Source organism: Phasianus colchicus, chromosome 9 (genome assembly GCF_987193195.1).
Source record: "Phasianus colchicus chromosome 9, bPhaCol1.hap1.1, whole genome shotgun sequence".
NCBI classification, from domain to species: domain Eukaryota; kingdom Metazoa; phylum Chordata; class Aves; order Galliformes; family Phasianidae; genus Phasianus; species Phasianus colchicus.
In genome coordinates this window covers 16,352,222-16,369,050 of record NC_143444.1, presented here as the reverse complement: position 1 = coordinate 16,369,050, position 16,829 = coordinate 16,352,222, and the positions used below count along the sequence as shown (strand labels likewise).

Below are 16,829 nucleotides of genomic sequence, written 5' to 3'. Positions count from 1 at the left end.
TTTTTTTTTTTTTTTAATATTTTTAATTAGTAAATTGCATACTGATAAATAAGGTTCACAGTATCTGATCTATGCTGTATCCATGATATTTGGCCTGTTTCGTATAACAAATCCTTAATATATTCTAAAAGATACTACAGGACATTTAACCTTGTATTTTTTGTCAGAATTCTCTGAATAATTTCAGTGTACTTTGTGAATACATAAAGTGACTGCTAACATTCAGAATGGTAGCTCCCTTCCTATTTTCAGAGCCAGGGAGAAAAATCCTCTACATTTTGAACTTCCTGTGTTTTCTTTTTCACAGGATGTTCAGTGGGATTTAGTTGGGTTTTGTGCAAATCTGGTAAAATATATATATAAAATTATGACTGCAATATATCTGAATATTATTTTGAAGAAACTGTTTCAGAATATGAAGAAAATGTGTAGATACCGTTTTGTTTCATGATTAATTTATTTATTATAATGGATGTATAGAAAGATTTTGCAACTGTTTGTAAGGGTGAAATCTACAATAAATTCTAGCCTATGTTTTGAATTCAACTGAAATAACTATGGCAAAAGAGGAAGATTACAGCTGGTTGCCAAAATTTCATAATTATTTGTGAAGTACAAAGGAAGAATGTCTTTGCATCAAATAAGATCTATATAAATAGAACAAAAAACTAAAAAAGCAAAATACGTGACCCACCTTTTATTTCTGTATAGCATGTGTTGGAGTTTTTTTTTTAAATGAAATCATTTCTTGGAGAAGTGAAGCAATACATAATTGTGAATCTGTTTGCAATACTGTTATTTTATACTAGTTCACTGGTAAACCAGAGAAAAGAGTTAAATGTCAAATGATTTCCCAAAATGGGGTACAAGCAGGCTGAAACTTTCTGAGCATGGAGAAATCACAATCTATTCATACTTTACACCCACTTAAGGTCCAAGTCATAGGAAAGAAGAAAAGTTTAGTCTTGTTTGGCTGGTTTAGACGTATTATTTTGTTTAAATCCCAATGTGATACTCTGCTTCCATTTCTGAACTTGAAGATCAGTGAGTATTAGGTCATTTTCACTAAGATTTTTCTGCTAAATTTCTTGCCTTGATCTGAGATGGGAATGACTTCTTCCCATTCTTGTTGAGACAAGTTTGTTTCCACTGGCATGAATGAAAAATAAGAGTTAACCAAGAAAATCCTACTGGCTGGAAAGGACTGGCTGGAGAGACTGTTTTTAATTCTCTTTACATGTCAACAGGGAGAAATGAGGCTTCTCTTCTTTTATCTTATAATTAACTTTACATTAGAGAAAGATTTTTTTTCTAGAACAAATACCTGCATTTCTTTACATGCTTTCAGCTTTTCTTTAGATGCTTTCAGCGTGTGTTGTATGTAGCGTTCTTGGTAGGGTAGCAGAAGTTTGCCATTGCTAGGGACTTATAAGCACACTTCTCAGAAAGTTACAGAAAGTCAGAATAATACTGAGCATGGCAGCCTTTCTTTTACCTTTTCACTCTTCTGGTATGGCACACTAAATGCTAGTGACTGTAGGAATAGTCTATGCAACTGCCTGCTGCTGTGAAGCAGGAGACACCTTTGTTTCTCGGTTGGATCCAGCCGCACGAGGATGCAAAGGAATTTCCTCATCCTCCATCTGCTGCTTAGCAAAGTTCACAAAAACCTACGTGAAGAAAGAAGAAAATGACATCAACTGATATTAGTTAGTAGAATGTCTCTATACATTTGTATCTTCTTGGCCTCTGCAGGGAAGAGAGGGAAAGGGGAATCCAAAAATATGTACTGAGAACTGAGACACAGGGCATCAGCAGGGATCATTCATTTCTCCTTTATTTTGATAAACTTCCTTGCAACTTCCTTTCTTTGGATGCAGTGAGTTGCAAGTAAGATCCTATTTTGTCTTCAGCAGGAGATGGTTTACGTGGCCTCGTACAATATAATTGAGCTTGGCAGTGATGAGGAAGGGGGGGACAGTAGATCAGTAGGAAGCTGTAAGGCAGCCAAAATGTCTCTCTAGTACCCTCACCAATGCTAGCTTCGTCTATGTGGATCATTAGCTACTCAGGAAAGCAGGTGATGGGGCAAATATCCTTTAGAGATTGACGGGGTATTGCCAAGAGTCCCAGTGGATTTTTCAGGCTCTATGTATCTAATTGCTTTTGTATAGTAATGTGCAACAGAGAGAAAAAAGTGTTTACCTAAATACCGCCATATCTCTATCAGCATCTCAGACACAACACAACCCAAATCTCTTATACAAAATAAAATTGAAAGAAATATTAGATCATTTCCAGTTCAGCAAGCCTTAGTCTAACTAGCTAATCTTCCTCAGGCTGCTGCTCCTGACAGAATGGATTTGCGTTAACTCTGGCACCTGGGAAATGCTGGCTCAGCAGCTTTCAATTGGCACCTAATTCACAAAGGGATTTATTTACAGATTTCTTATCTGATCCATCCTCCTTGATGAGGGGCCTGGGAATTTTGTCTGTGAAAGAGGTTCAAGACAATTTTCTACTCTAAGCAGTTTGATCCTTCAGTTGTTTGTATACACTGTCATTGCACTGCCTAATAGGCTTTCTCGTGGATGATTTATTTTTTACTCACCTGATCTAATGTTGTTTGAGAGACAGAATATTCTTCAATATACAAGTTTTCCTTATTGGAGATTATTAACCGAAAAATCTTAGCCAGAGAAGAGGAGCAAATTTGATACTGCAGCATGTTGTAGTGTTTCTCTCTCTGTAAACTCCCTGGAAAGTTTATACGTATGAACTGTTCAGCACGACTTGGATCTGGAGGCAGCCCAGTCTTAGGAGCCTTGATTTTCAGTGTGACAATATAGCCATCTCCAAACCTGTGAAGCATGTACGGATTTGGAAATTAGATGAAAAGTTCATTTCATAATTCAGTGAAAAAATCATTTTCAGCAGGTATGAAAACATTACCAATATCTGAAAGATAATGCCTAAGATCTAGCTTGGTAAGAAGCTCTATATTTTCCTTACAGAAGTGACCTGTAGCATAATGGAGTTGAAATGAGATCTGCCTAAATCATCTAAAATACTGCAGAATTGTACCCAGAAATGGGTCTGTTCAAACAACAGCTCTTCAGATTGGTTTGCTCTATTAAGAATGGTTCATGCCATACATATTAGGTTTACCCATTAAAAACACTACAATATATTCAACTTACTTGTATTTTAGCTGCTGAATTGTGCCCAGACATTTGAAGGTACCTTTTACCATGATGGCCAGACGAGTACAGAGAGCTTCACATTCTTCCATACTTTCAAAACAGAGAACAAATATTTGACATAGAAGCCAGCAGACTTGTCAGCTGCCCTGGGTTTCTGAATTCCAACTCTATACCTGTGTGAAGTTAGAACTACAGCTCGTCCATCTCTGAGCACGCTGACAATAGAATCCCATAGGAGGCGCCGGGACTGAGGGTCCATTCCAGTAGTTGGTTCATCCTGGAACGTAAATGTTCAGACAGCCAGATTCAGAGAAGCAATAAAAAAAAAGAAAACAATTAGAAAGGAAATCATTAGAATCAATCTTGCACATTTGGGTTCTAGCTTATCACTGCTTCCCTACTGATATCTGTGCCTTGAGAATGTACGAGCACACCTTGAGAAGTGTATAAGTGAATTGGTAGTAATGTGCTTTTTGACACAAAGCAGTAGGGAAACAAATACAAGAAATCTCTCAGGTAAGAATACAGTGCTGTCTGTACAAGGCCCAGTAAGGGCCTACTCCTTTCCCAACAGGGAAAGGATTGCACTGACCATTATGACAAAGACAGACCAAAGTCCAAGGTCTTAGCTATCAAAAATGTAAGCCTTTATGATACCCTGTTACCAAAAGATTTAGAACCTAAAATAAAAATAAATGGAAGGAGATTCATGATATTAATCACATCAAACTGTGTCAAGTGTGGCTCTAAAGTAACCTTTCTTACAGAAGCACACAGGACATTTTGCAACCCAAGAAACTAGCGAAGCTACCCTGACTTAGCTCAGCAGATGATCTGGTCCTGTATAAATCAGTTAGCACAGTTAGTAGCTAAAAAAGTGAGAATATATGTAAACATATTAAATAGCACAGGGAACCATGCTATTAAGAAGTTATTAACATGTTTCCTTATAGCCTATGAATGAAGGCACTACAGTATATTCTGACGAATTTTTGTAGCAATTGCATTTACAATTACCCTTGAGAAATGCAATTATCATAATTCATATCACTTGATGAGAACTACATTTTACCTTCTGTAAAATCTATTCTAAATTTGTGTAGTTCATTTCAAAGATAATAAAGGTTGTGAAAAGCTAGCTATCTTTCTCTGTTCTGCTGGAAAAAGCAGCAAGGTGTATGTAGTAAGATTGCAGAAGCATAGAATGGCTTGTGTTGGAAGGGGTCTTAAAAACCATCTGGTTCCAACATTTCTGCCACACGTAGGGATGCCACCCACCAGACAAGGCTGCCCAGGACCCCATTCTATCTAACACCTCCACGGATGGAGCATCCAAAACTTCTCTGGGTAACATGTGCCAGTGCCTCAACACCCCGAGTAAAAGATTTCCTCCTAACAACTAACCTAATTCTCCCCTCTTTTACTTTAAAACCATTCCCCTAGTCCTATCACTATCAGACCTTGCAAAAAGTTGTTCTCCCTCCTGTTTAAGCTCCTTTTAAGCTCCTTTAAGCAGTGAAAGGCCACAATGAGGTCTTTCCAATGCCTTCTCTTCTCCAGGCTGAACCAGTCATCATTTACATGATCAGGTACACTCCGACAAGAAAAGACAGGCTGAAACCAATCATGGATTTAAACTCAGAATTTTCTGAATTATATATTTTAATATCAAGCCTTTCCTTATCGAAAATCTCTCTTTTTATAAAAACTTAGATTCCATCTGAAACAGTTATAAATTCTAGTCTACTCCTAATATTTAAGAACTCAAGACTACACTGAAGTAGACATAATTTGAGGCAGAAAGGAGCTTGCAAAGACTATCATAAACATCCCTGTAGCTCTCCAGCATGTCGTTTTATGAGATTTCACACTGAACTATCACAGAGCTATATTACCATGACACTTACAAGCAAGACGAGTGGAGGGCAGCCTATCAGTGCAATGGCAGTGGAGAGCTTGCGCTTGTTGCCACCACTGTAGGTACCAGCCAGCTGGTCAGCATACATAGGAAGTCCCAACTTCTGGATGCCCCATTCAGCAACCTATAAGACAGACCATCTTTCTCACACATCAGCTAACCCACAGCAGCCTGAATTATTGATACATCCCTCTTCTGGCAAAAAATGGGCAAACCCTTCGATTTTAGTGGGTTTTTTTGTTTTGTTTTTAGAACTGGAGCTGTGGTCCAAAAAACTATGATGATGAGGGGAATTCTAAGCTCTTGAAGTAAAGCCACACTCCAGCATCAGCTGTAGAATACTCATCTGTGCAAGAATGTACATTATTTTTCATCTGGAACCTTCTCCATATTTTCTTTCTCATATATGAATAACTTCAAATACAAGAACAAAACAGTAACTGCATCAGTTCTGAGTCATAGCAGTTACATCCTTAGCCTTCCAGAATAGGCTCTGCAGTTTTCCATAGAATCGTAGAATGGCCTGGTTAAAAAGTACCTCAAAGATCACGTAGTTTCAACCCCCTACTATGTGCAGTGTCACCAACCACTAGACCAGGCTGCCCAGAGCCACATCCAGCCTGGCCTTGAATACCTCCAGGGATGGGGTATCCACAACCTCTCTGAGCAACCTGTTCCAGTGTGTCACCACCCTTTGAGTGAAAAACTTCCTCCTAATATCTGACCTAAATCTCCCGTCTTAGTTCAAAACCATTCCCCCTTGCCCAATCACTATCAACCCATGTAAACAGTTGTTCCTTCTTCTGTTTATATCCTCCTGTCAAGTACTGGAAGGATACAATGAGGTCTCCCTGGAGGCTTCTCCAAGCTAAACAAGCCCAGTTCCCTCAACCTTTACTTCATAGGAGAGATGCTCTAGCCCTCTTATCATCTTAGTGGCCCTCCTCTGGACCCCTTCCAATAGCTCTGCATCTTTCTGGCCTGGTCACAGTACTCCAGATGGAGAATATTTCAAGTATTATTAGCCATCTAAGATCCTGGATTTGGTAGCATTCTTGTACTAAATTCACAGAATCACAGAATTGCCAGGGTTGGAAGGAACCTCAAGGATCATGAATCTCCAACCCCCCTGCCACACGCAGGGCCACCAACCATTCCACCTAATGCTAGACCAGACTGCCCAGGGCCCCATCCAATCTGGCCTTGAACACCTCCAGGGACGGGGCATCCACAACCTCTCTGGGCAGCCTGTTCCAGTACCTCACCACTCTCTCCGTAAAGAATTTCCCCCTGACGTCCAACCTAAATCTCCCTTCCCTCAGCTTAAAACCATTTCCCCTTGTCCTGCTGTCACTCACCCTTTCAAAGAGTTGATTCCCCTCCTGTTTGTAGGCTCCCTTTAGGTACTGAAAGGCTGCAATGAGGTCACCCCGCAGCCTTCTTTTCTCCAGGCTGAACAAGCCCAGCTCTTTCAGCCTGTCCTCATAGGGGAGGTGCTCCAGTCCCCTGATCATCTTCGTGGCCCTCCTCTGGACCCTCTCCAACATAAGAACCACTCCCAAGACTTCAACATAAAGAAAGAGAAGCCCAATTTGGAAAATCTGGCCTTTGACATGAGGTGAACTCACCAGAATCATCACAGACATTCACTGTAACCATGTACAGATCAGAAGCAAGAAGGCTTTACCCTCTTGATTTCCTCTGCTGGAACACCCCGCAAACGAGCATATAAATAGAGATGTTCTCGTCCTGTGAGCAGGTCATCAAGGGCATCAAACTGAGGGCAGTATCCCATGTTTTGATGAACATTAGAGATATGAGTCAATACACTGGAGAAATAAAGAAAATAATATTGTATCTATAATACTAGCTTTAAGACATTTTAAATAAAATCTCTTTTTTCTGGGACAAAACACTTCTAAGGGAAATTAATTCTCCCCAGTACAAGATCCTACTAAAAGATGTCTGTACAGTATAGCAAGGAATATATTCTCTTCTAAGTCAGTTAAGTCTTGGTTAAGACTACAAACTCACTTTCTGTTTAAATACAAGCCAACGTAAAGAGAAGTTTTCAATAGATTTTTAATTTTTTTTATTTTTTTTTTATTTTTTTGCAAATGTAGGGTTTTTTTTTTTTTTTTTGAGATTTGAAAATCAGGAATTTTTATCATGGCTTGTAGTCACCAGGAAAAGTCATGCAAGACACAAAGCTATCAATGTTTGCTGGTAGTAGTTGTAGGACAAGATAAGAGAAGTACAGAATCACAGAATAGCCGAGATTAGTGGGAACTTCTGGAGATCACCTTGTCCTTGCAGCCTGCTTAAGCAGGGTCAAATGCAGCAAGTTGTCAAGAACTGGCAACAAAATAGCTATGTGTTCAAATCACATCAATGGATAGTCAAACTCTAGTGACACCTAAGAAACCAAGACATACAACCTAGAAATAAACTGACATAAATAAATATCAAATCTCAAAGTAGTGATTACTTATGGCATTATGCCAGCATTGTGTAAACAAAGCAGTTAAAAACAGCAAAAAGCAGCCAGATAAAATTCCCAAAGCTCAGATAAAATACTCTGTTGGATAGGCTATCTTCTATTTGAGAGCCCCTGCTGTTAGATTTGATTACCTTATCCCATTTCTAGCATTATTACAACTCATCCACAGATTTTACAACACAGTGTTGAAGGTGTTAAAGTGCTGGTGTGGTCTCTTTCAATGTCATACTAAGGAAAGGAGCTGCTGAGTCATTCAGACTATGACTTAACTCTGGTAAGTAGATTGTCACAGGGCTTTTTGTTTTGTTTATTAGTCTTTTGCTTTGTTCATTTAAGATACTTACCTATTGCCAGCCACAATAGCATCTCCAGATGTCACTTCAGTGTCTCCAGTCAGCATTTTGAATGTTGTTGTTTTGCCAGCACCATTCACTCCCAAAAGACCAAAGCACTGAATTATTAAAAAAAAACAAAAAACCACATTATTTAGTGTTTCCAACTTATAAATCAACAGGAGCATGCAATTTGAACTGATCCCTGGATGATTCATCTAGTGATATTGACCAACTTACCTCTCCAGGACGGATGCCAACACAGAGTCTGTCCACTGCTGGCTTATGCCTACCTGCATAAATCTAAATTGACAAAAACAATCAAGATTTTTGCAGCAAAGACAATTTTCTGAATTTTTTAGTTTAATGCTATTGGGGTGAGGCAACTTTGGAATTAATACAAAAGTAAAAGAGCAACTAAATAAAATTTTAAGAAGAAAGAGCAAGCACCAACAAGGTCAGGCATTCCTTTAAATAAATTTATAATAATCCCTAAAAATACAGCTTTTCCTTTCATGAGCCTTTTTACTTCGTAACTTTAGCACTAGGAGATAGACCTGATGCTTTGCTGGTACAAAGTATCTCTGACTTCACACAATACAACACAATAGTTTGAAGAATGACACTTCAATTCTTTATTCACGAGATCTCAACAATGTGTGCAATCTTTGTACTTCTGTAGCTCAGGCTTACATGCATTCTGATAGCATCGATTACCTACCTTTAATGTCTGGAAAGAAGATAAATTAGTGATTACACTAGTCCCCAATATGAAAGCAACTAAATGGTTAACCTGAGATTGAAAATCACCTAAGGAGAAAAAGCACTGTGGAAGAAAAGACTAACAGTAGAAATGCACATTCAGTAGATATGTCAGGATGGATAATGTGAGGTGAAATAACTTAAGCAAGAGAGTTCGCTGTCCTTGCTGGACTTCCCTGAAGTTTGATCTTTATTAAAAGGAAATAGTCAAATAACATATCAAGCCCTGACTTCTAAAACGTTTCTTATTTTCCAGGACACAAGGTTAATTTTGGAAACAATACCATCCAAATCCACAGTTGAAATACATTCTGAACAAATCAACTTACACTGGATTCACTTATTTCATTCTTCTCAAAATAGTACCTTGGTCAGTTCCTGTAATTCTAAGATATTTGTATTTGTTTTGTTCCCCCCATTCAGAATTCTTTTTCTTTCTTCTGCAACATCCTCATCTTCACCAATAATAGGTGATTTGGCAATCTCAACAAACCTGGAAAAGAAAGAATTGATTGCAGAAACAATGAGTTGATCTGAGTATAGCTACGATAGCAGTGTGAAACAAGAGCTATTTGGCTGGCAAAATTCTGTCTGGTGAGAGCAGTGAGATTGAAATTTCATATTGTAACATTGGCCGGAGAATTCCTGCTGCTGGGACAATGCCTGGCCTTTGAACGTTAAGCCCTCAATACTAAAAAGGGATGAAATTGCTTGTTCAAATGAGAATAGCATTGCCAGTCAGTGATATGACACAACCTGCCTCTAAGCCATAGCTTTTGCTATTTGACAGTTCTTCAGTACTTACTAATAGATTTTACATGTATCTTTTGTGTAGACTTCCTTGTAGGACAGTATTTTAAGTACTCTATTGGGAAATCCCAATAGCAGTGAATAATCAACACACACTTGGCGGGCAGCTATTTTCACTGAAACAGAAGCAGATTTGTAAAGCAGATAGGGGAAGCTTGAATAGTACCCTGGCTATGACTGTTCTTGCAATAAACTAGAATTCTAGTCTTGGTATGTCAGGCTAGTACTATGCCAATGATTAGGAAACTACAAGCTTTCCAAGTAATTGTGTAATCTCACCATTAGAATCATGAAATTCACACTGGAGTCTTAGTTCAAGAAAACTCATTTATTTAATAAGCTGTATAAATATACTCTTATTTCTGTTAAAACAATGCAGAAAAATAAGCATAGATAAAGCAAGATAAATAGCAAATATCAACAAATAAGATGAAATCAGATGAATCAACAGAATAAAGCTATAGAAGCTGTAAAAAAAATCAGAGGAAAAGAAAGCAAAGACAATAGAAGTATACAGAACAACGAAGGTGCTCACCCTGCTAATGAAGGAACATTAACACAAACTTTCAGACATACCATCTTGAGGGGAATAATTGGTGCTGCATGAGGAGATTCAGAAAGAAGAATGCAACTCCTTGAACAGCCATGGCAATCAGGTTCTTCCCAACAAAGTCCCACTGAAAAGGATTGGAAACATGCTCCTCACCTTTGGAGAGGTGGAGAACCAGAAAGCAATTAAATACTGCTGAAAAAAACACTGCTCATCAGAACAAAAGTTGTGAACGTATTAGTTTAGGAAGAAAATCTAATTTTTAATCACTATTAGTCAATGTCCACTATGTTTTCATTGCATCAATAAATACAGATTCTTAAGAAAGAACTGCTACATGGGAGTAAAAATGAACATAAGCTCTCTGAATATATATGTATACATATGTATTACATAACATGAAATCTGCATGGATTACAAGAAAAATATTTTTTGGGTGAGGAAAAAAAATTGCTGTATCATTATGTTCTTAATAAAGAAATTGGTATAAGAAAATAGCCACATCCCTAAAGAATGCATTTGAAGAACATCTACTTCAAATATTAACAAGGGCCACTTAAGTATTCAAATGAAATGAAATGATATAGCTTAGATGTGATAATCTAGGGACTTCAGGAGAAGTTATGAAAATACACGAGAGTCTGGCACTGAACAAATAATTTAACTTTCAATACAGACCGTCAGTCAGGCCCTAAAGTTCTGGCAACATTATCAGCTGTAATTCCTTTAGGGAGGCTGAACTTTCATACTAAAACACCTGATCATATGAAAGAGGAGGATTTTAGAAACAACCACTAACGTTCCAAAACACTTCCAGCCATTTCACTCAAAGTCAGGCCATGTACCACTGATACACTTTGTTGGTTATTATGTCTTACTTACCAAACCTGGCATATACTTCACTCACAGCCTGGTTTATGGCCAAGTCGATGAGGCCACGACCCAGGCAAAAGTGTGGGAAGACAATTAGCACATTTTTCAAAGTTTTGTTAAATTTCAGCAAAGTCTATAGGAAACAGAAGCAATATAGTTAGCAATTCAAAGAAGATTTCTTTGAGGAAACATGTAAAAAGTGAAAAGTTCTTTTTTCATGTCAGAGAAATGGTTTGCTCCGCATCTATCAGTGGCAGAACAGAATATATTGTACCAGGCAAGGTGCTTGTGAAAAATTTTCAGTGGGGAGAAAAATTAATCTTTGTAATGAGATATCCTTCTATTTTGCTGAGGCAACATGTAATTCTAGTGTCAGCAATCACAAGCAAGAACTATGAGCAACAAATGTGGTACTTCTGTATCATAAAGCTGTATTTATTGTCATAAACAGGACTCTCATAATCTTGAGAAGCACCAGTGTCTGGACATAACTACACAGTAGACTTTGGTGCAATGTGAAAATACTCAAAACAGTAAAAATACTTGCATCAATCTAACTGCACCATCTCTGAATCCAGACCAGGGCAGTTATCCCTCTGTCATTGTGTCACTGGAGACACAATATCTGCAGTTGGGATGTGTTACCTGAGATAATACTCGCCAACTGTTCCCCAGAGTGATTGGCAGTAGACTGAATCCCATGCTGCCCAGGGACCATGACAGAAAATGCAAAAACAGCAAGGATAGAAAGTATTGTAGAATTGGCCCCTGATACCATGACTCCAATTGAATAAAGATGTGGTTTTTAATTCCTGATAAAAATAATGTTTGATCAGCACATGTATTTGAGAATGCATTATGAATAATGACAGGTAATAGATCTGCAGTCATCTATAGGAAAGATGTCAACCTCAGCAGTAAAAGTATCAGCAGCTATAGAGGCAGTAATAGTGCATAAACTGGTTTCTTCATCTTTCTAAGAACTACTGTGTTCAATCTATCCTTGTACTTTGCTAGCAGAGCTAAGTGCTACTTCAATGTCATTCCTCATGTATGTGGATGGTTGCTAGCCCAAAGTACTGATTGCCCCGAAGCTCACTTCTCTGGGTTATTCTGCTCACCTATTCCTGACATAAGTCAGCAAGTTCCCCATTCATTTATTTAATACCAGAAGAATGATAAGGTTCAGCTAGAGATGGTTATGTTTGGACACCCTTTGAACAGCTTTTTAAAACCATGTCACAACAAAAATATTTCTTACCGGGTTATTTTCAAATAGCTCCAGAATGAATGTAATAGCACTGCTGTTGATCCCCACGAAGAGATTAATGCAAGACAATGCAACATATGCAGTGCTAGGGACACTGAAGAAAGAAGAAGCAGGGTACATCATGGGAATTACTGCCCACCTGCATGCAAAAGATAGAAATACTATGATATCTGCTTCTCAGTATTATGTCAGCTCATCTAATAAAAACAAAATGATGAGCTTTCTTCTCATTTCAAGTGTAGTGAAATGTTATAATCAACCAGAAGTTCTACTACAATATGTTTTCCCTTGCTACTAGACACAAAGCTTTTTCTTCTTGTTTGCTGTTAAAGTGCAAGGCAACGGATTGTTAAAATTGAGAAACAGTTCTAGTAAGGTCATTATCACCCCAAATATCTTTGCATACCTCACTGGACTGTACATTTAGTGGAAGAAACAAGGGAAAAAATGGCAAAGCAGGAGCTTCCTGTACCATTATTTCTGAGACGTAGCAAACACGTATTTAGCAGCACAGGAAGAGTATACCACTGGAATAAAATTACAATTCTCAGCAACAATAATCTGACCGATTTGGTTAATGGGACAACATACACATCATTAGAAAGAATGATCCTAAATTTCCCACTGCAACAATGGCTGGAGACAAAGGCTAATGCAGGACTCTCTGAATTTACTCGCCTTTTTTAGAATTTTATTTTGAATAGTGAATTGTGAAATTTTTACTGAAGTCACCTGCTATGTGATTATATTTTTTCATCTTGATAGATGCTTTATAATATGAGAGGCTAATTCAAGTGTCCACAGGCCCACAAATTACAATATTTAGAAAACAAACACACATACAAAACACATAGCCACATAAAACTTACTAAAGATACTATCACTGCACTTTAAAAAGATATAATGAAGCAAATGAATATTCTAATAGCATTTAACATTGACTGTTTTACAGAGATTGAATAATGCTTTGCAGTTTCTCAGGACTGTTATTCAAAGAATATAAAAACTTCAGAAAATTAAGGTACTGTGTCCAGAAAAGACCTGTGGCCTCTACAGTTTGATTTGTGACATATACAGGAAGATGTGGAAAGTTTAATTTCTTTTTTAGCTCCAGAGATAGATCTGGTGGATTTTTTTTCCCTAATTACCCTACTACAAAGCTAGAAGGGAAATGATCTAATAAAAACATACAATCACTAACTAAATGAGAGGAAGTAAATTCCAGTCAGTCTTATTAAACACCATTTTGATAACAGAAATGCTCCTTTGAAGAAAAAGTTGATGTTTTAGTACCGTTTGCCTTTGGATAAAATACTGGTAAATTTAGTAAAAATTAGTGTTTAGTATTGTTGAAGGAAATAAACATAATGCACATAACAGAAAGGAACAAGATGATGTACCAGGTTTACAACGCAAAGTTTTAGTAGCTGGAGCTGCAGGTTTGGTTCTGTGAACAGAATTCAGCCCCATGTCAGACCAGAGCCAGCTCCAGCCAACTCCAAATTGGATCCACTGCTGGCCAGAACTGAGCCACAGGCAACATTAGGTGTGTCTCTGGAAGAGCAGATTTAAGAAAGGGAAAACTACTGGGCAACAGCAAATGGGAAAAAGGAGTGAGAGAATAAAACAGCCATGCAGTCACCAAGGTCAGTGCAGGAGGACGGCAGGAGGTGCTCCTGGTGTGGAGCAGAAGTTCCCTGGAGCCCAGGATAAACAGGTTGTTGCCAAAAGCCCATGGGCACTACACAGAACTGATCTCCATGTGCAGGCATGGAGAAGCCTCCACTGGATGTGCCCTGAAGTAGGTACAGCCCTCCGACAGCCCCTGCAGGAGCAGCCTGGGGCTGGAACTACAGCCTGGTGGGAGCAGCCAGGGGTGGGGGCAGGAGGGCTGGGGGAGCTGCTGTCTGTGGGGACATGTGCTAGAGCAGCGCGCTCCTGAAGGATGGGCCCCATGGTACAGAGCCATCTTGAAGCAGTGCTTGGAAAGCTGCAGCCTGTGGGAATTCCACACAGGATCAGTTGGAGAAGAATAGCATCCCATGGGAGGGACATCACATGAAGCAAGGGCAGAGACTGACCAGGACAAAGTGTTCAGGGCTGACTGCAGCCCCTATTTCCCATTCCCCCCTGTGCCATTTGGGGGGAGAAGAAAGGACAGCGGGGAGGAGAGGAAGATTCTTTTTGTTTGCTTTAAGTTTTCACTGTTCTATTTTGCCTGTGACACTACTTGGTGAGTGATCCCTATCATTATCTCAGCCCACCAAGCTTTATTCAGCATATTTTCTCCTCCTGTCCTTTTCAGGACAGGGAGTGAAAAAGTGTCATGGTGTTTAGGCTCCTATTGCAGCTAGGTTAAACCACCACAGATGAACAAATTTAGTTTCCTAAAAAGATAACATGAAATCATGAAAAGCTCTGTGAAGCAGTGATGAAACTCCTTTTAAGGCACATGACCAGACAAAGAGTGTAAATAACCTGAATCAGGAACAGAATCCAGGTCTAGCCTATATTGTACAAACTCGATTTTATTTCTCAAAGCTGGATTTCACTAAGTACCAAGTTCAACAACACAAAACCATTTCCATGTGAAAGTTAGGGCTCCATGTGCAAAAAAAAACACCATGAAGACTTACCCATACAGAAGCAGCAAGGCAACAAACACAGGGAGGTTAGTCCGAGAAGTGTATGCTTTCTTCTTGAATCCAATGAATATAACCACAACCAATCCAGCACTCACTGCATAATTCACCTGCCACATCACAGAGTGAATGAAGATCAGTGTGTAAGACCTGAGGAGATTTACAAATGTATCCAGATCCTATAAATTATTCTCAAAGGATTTTGTATTGAGGAAAACTGAAATTAGCAAGATGGATTAGATGCTCAGGCTTGTGGCTTAACAGGCCTCTGGCAGCGCTTTACATTTTCCTGTAATCTTTCTACATCTTTCTACATTTTACATCTTTTATCAGATTGTACATCAAAAATAAAACATGTTATTGTTTCTTAGATTATAACTTTGGAATTGACTGTTTCAAGGTCCTGCTGGCAGGCTGCCCATAGAAAAAGGCAGCGAGTATGCAAGGAGATGTGATTTCTGGTGAGTAAAAGCTGTATAGGAATGAAAAAGCTAGTAACTTGAGCCACATTCTTGGAATGAAGCTAAACTGAACGATGCTTGGCCAATGCTCTGCTCGATTTCTCTGTTCAGCATTAGTAGTGTAGGACTACTGCAATAGACAGAGCTCCCCATGAATGCTGAAAGGTGGCATTTCACAGAACTGCTAACTCCAATAACTTTGCACTATGCTGTCAAGTGCCATGACCAAACAGAATTCCTGACTGAAAGGATATTGCTGTGACCAGCAGGATAAAGAAACTCAGAGACCTGCTTCTTTTCCCTCATTTAATATATTCATGTTTTGCTTTATCTTCTCATCAAAAAACACTTCCTAAGACCCAAAAAGTTCAGGGCATTTCAAAAATTTCTCTTTTCTCCTCCTCTTTTCTTCTCTCCTCTCCTATGTTCATGCTTTTCTTATTGGACAAGCCCTTGGGCTCCATCTTTGTTGAAATACCATAACCATAACACGAGCACTTTGCTATGCCTCTAGCAGGCAAAGAACTCATTCCTTCAAGAGACCTGGGGAATAATAAGAGGATAGCTGAGCCTTGCCTAAGCATGTCTGGGCCTGTGCTCTAAATCTTCTTGAAACAACACAATAAATGTGATTCAATGGCCTAAACAAATACATCCATGTTATTTTAGAGACCGTAGAGTATTTTGCCTGGCTTCCAGCTATTGTTCCAGAAGCTGATCAATCTCCTTAGATATCTTGTATATCTTGAAGCACTAACAGAAGGTAGGGTCTGTGACTATATTCTGGCAAACGCGCTCTCCCCTGCTATGTAAAGTTGCACTTACTTAATTCGGATTAATTTACTGATTATTTCCTTATTAATGTTGCAACTACAAAATGAGACTAGCAGTTACTCACTATGTCCCACATGAAGTTAGTTAGCCAGTAGATAGCAGGGCTAACACCACTAACAAACTGGAGATGCTTGGCTTTTGTCACACGTTCTTGAATCAGGTATAAAACAAAACTAGCTGGAATAAAGGACATGGCAAAAATCACACAGATGGCAACAACAGCATCCACTGAGGTGGTCAGCCTACAACAAAGCACAAGAAGGGACTGTGAGCAAAGGAATGGATGCAACATAACGCTATATTAGGATTTGGGAAAGCTGGCAGAAATTTTAAGATCTGAAAGTATCAAGGTTATTGGATAACTAGAAGATTTTTCCAATTTCAAAATGTGCTAGTGTCTTCCCATACTGCACTGGGGACAGCAGCTAACAAATGTGGATGATGACAACACCATTTCTTTTTTTTTTCTAATTGTCTACATTCACTGGAAAACTTCAGCTCCTACATATATTAGTTTGACAGCCTTTCCTGAATGGTGTGTCTCAAAGTAGACAATAAGGCATAATAACTGGAGTGCTATGGGATCCAGGAGAAAAGGTACTCAAAGAGGTAAACTGCAAAGTGAGATGAAGCACAGATCTTGACTGTGCTAATGCAAAAATTTCCATTTTCAT

General features: G+C 38.7%; 1 protein-coding gene across 3 annotated transcripts in view; it reads right to left on the bottom strand.

The window, feature by feature from the left end:
* Positions 1–16,829, bottom strand: part of ABCA4 (ATP binding cassette subfamily A member 4) — a 79,865-nt gene that overhangs the window by 2,488 nt on the left and 60,548 nt on the right. For 2 of the 3 annotated variants that reach the window (XM_090146324.1, XM_031614757.2), the window contains exons 37-50: positions 16,220–16,397; positions 14,855–14,970; positions 12,210–12,357; positions 10,958–11,081; positions 10,102–10,231; positions 9,082–9,208; positions 8,194–8,256; positions 7,966–8,072; positions 6,809–6,950; positions 5,111–5,245; positions 3,377–3,480; positions 3,201–3,293; positions 2,612–2,861; positions 1–1,670 (exon numbers count right to left, since the gene is read on the bottom strand). In XM_090146324.1, the coding sequence (XP_090002450.1) occupies positions 1,548–1,670; positions 2,612–2,861; positions 3,201–3,293; positions 3,377–3,480; positions 5,111–5,245; positions 6,809–6,950; positions 7,966–8,072; positions 8,194–8,256; positions 9,082–9,208; positions 10,102–10,231; positions 10,958–11,081; positions 12,210–12,357; positions 14,855–14,970; positions 16,220–16,397 (1,840 nt within the window). In that variant the 3' untranslated portion in view covers positions 1–1,547. The remainder of the gene's footprint in view (positions 1,671–2,611; positions 2,862–3,200; positions 3,294–3,376; positions 3,481–5,110; positions 5,246–6,808; positions 6,951–7,965; positions 8,073–8,193; positions 8,257–9,081; positions 9,209–10,101; positions 10,232–10,957; positions 11,082–12,209; positions 12,358–14,854; positions 14,971–16,219; positions 16,398–16,829) is intronic. The other variant, XR_016469231.1, reaches the window with a different exon arrangement.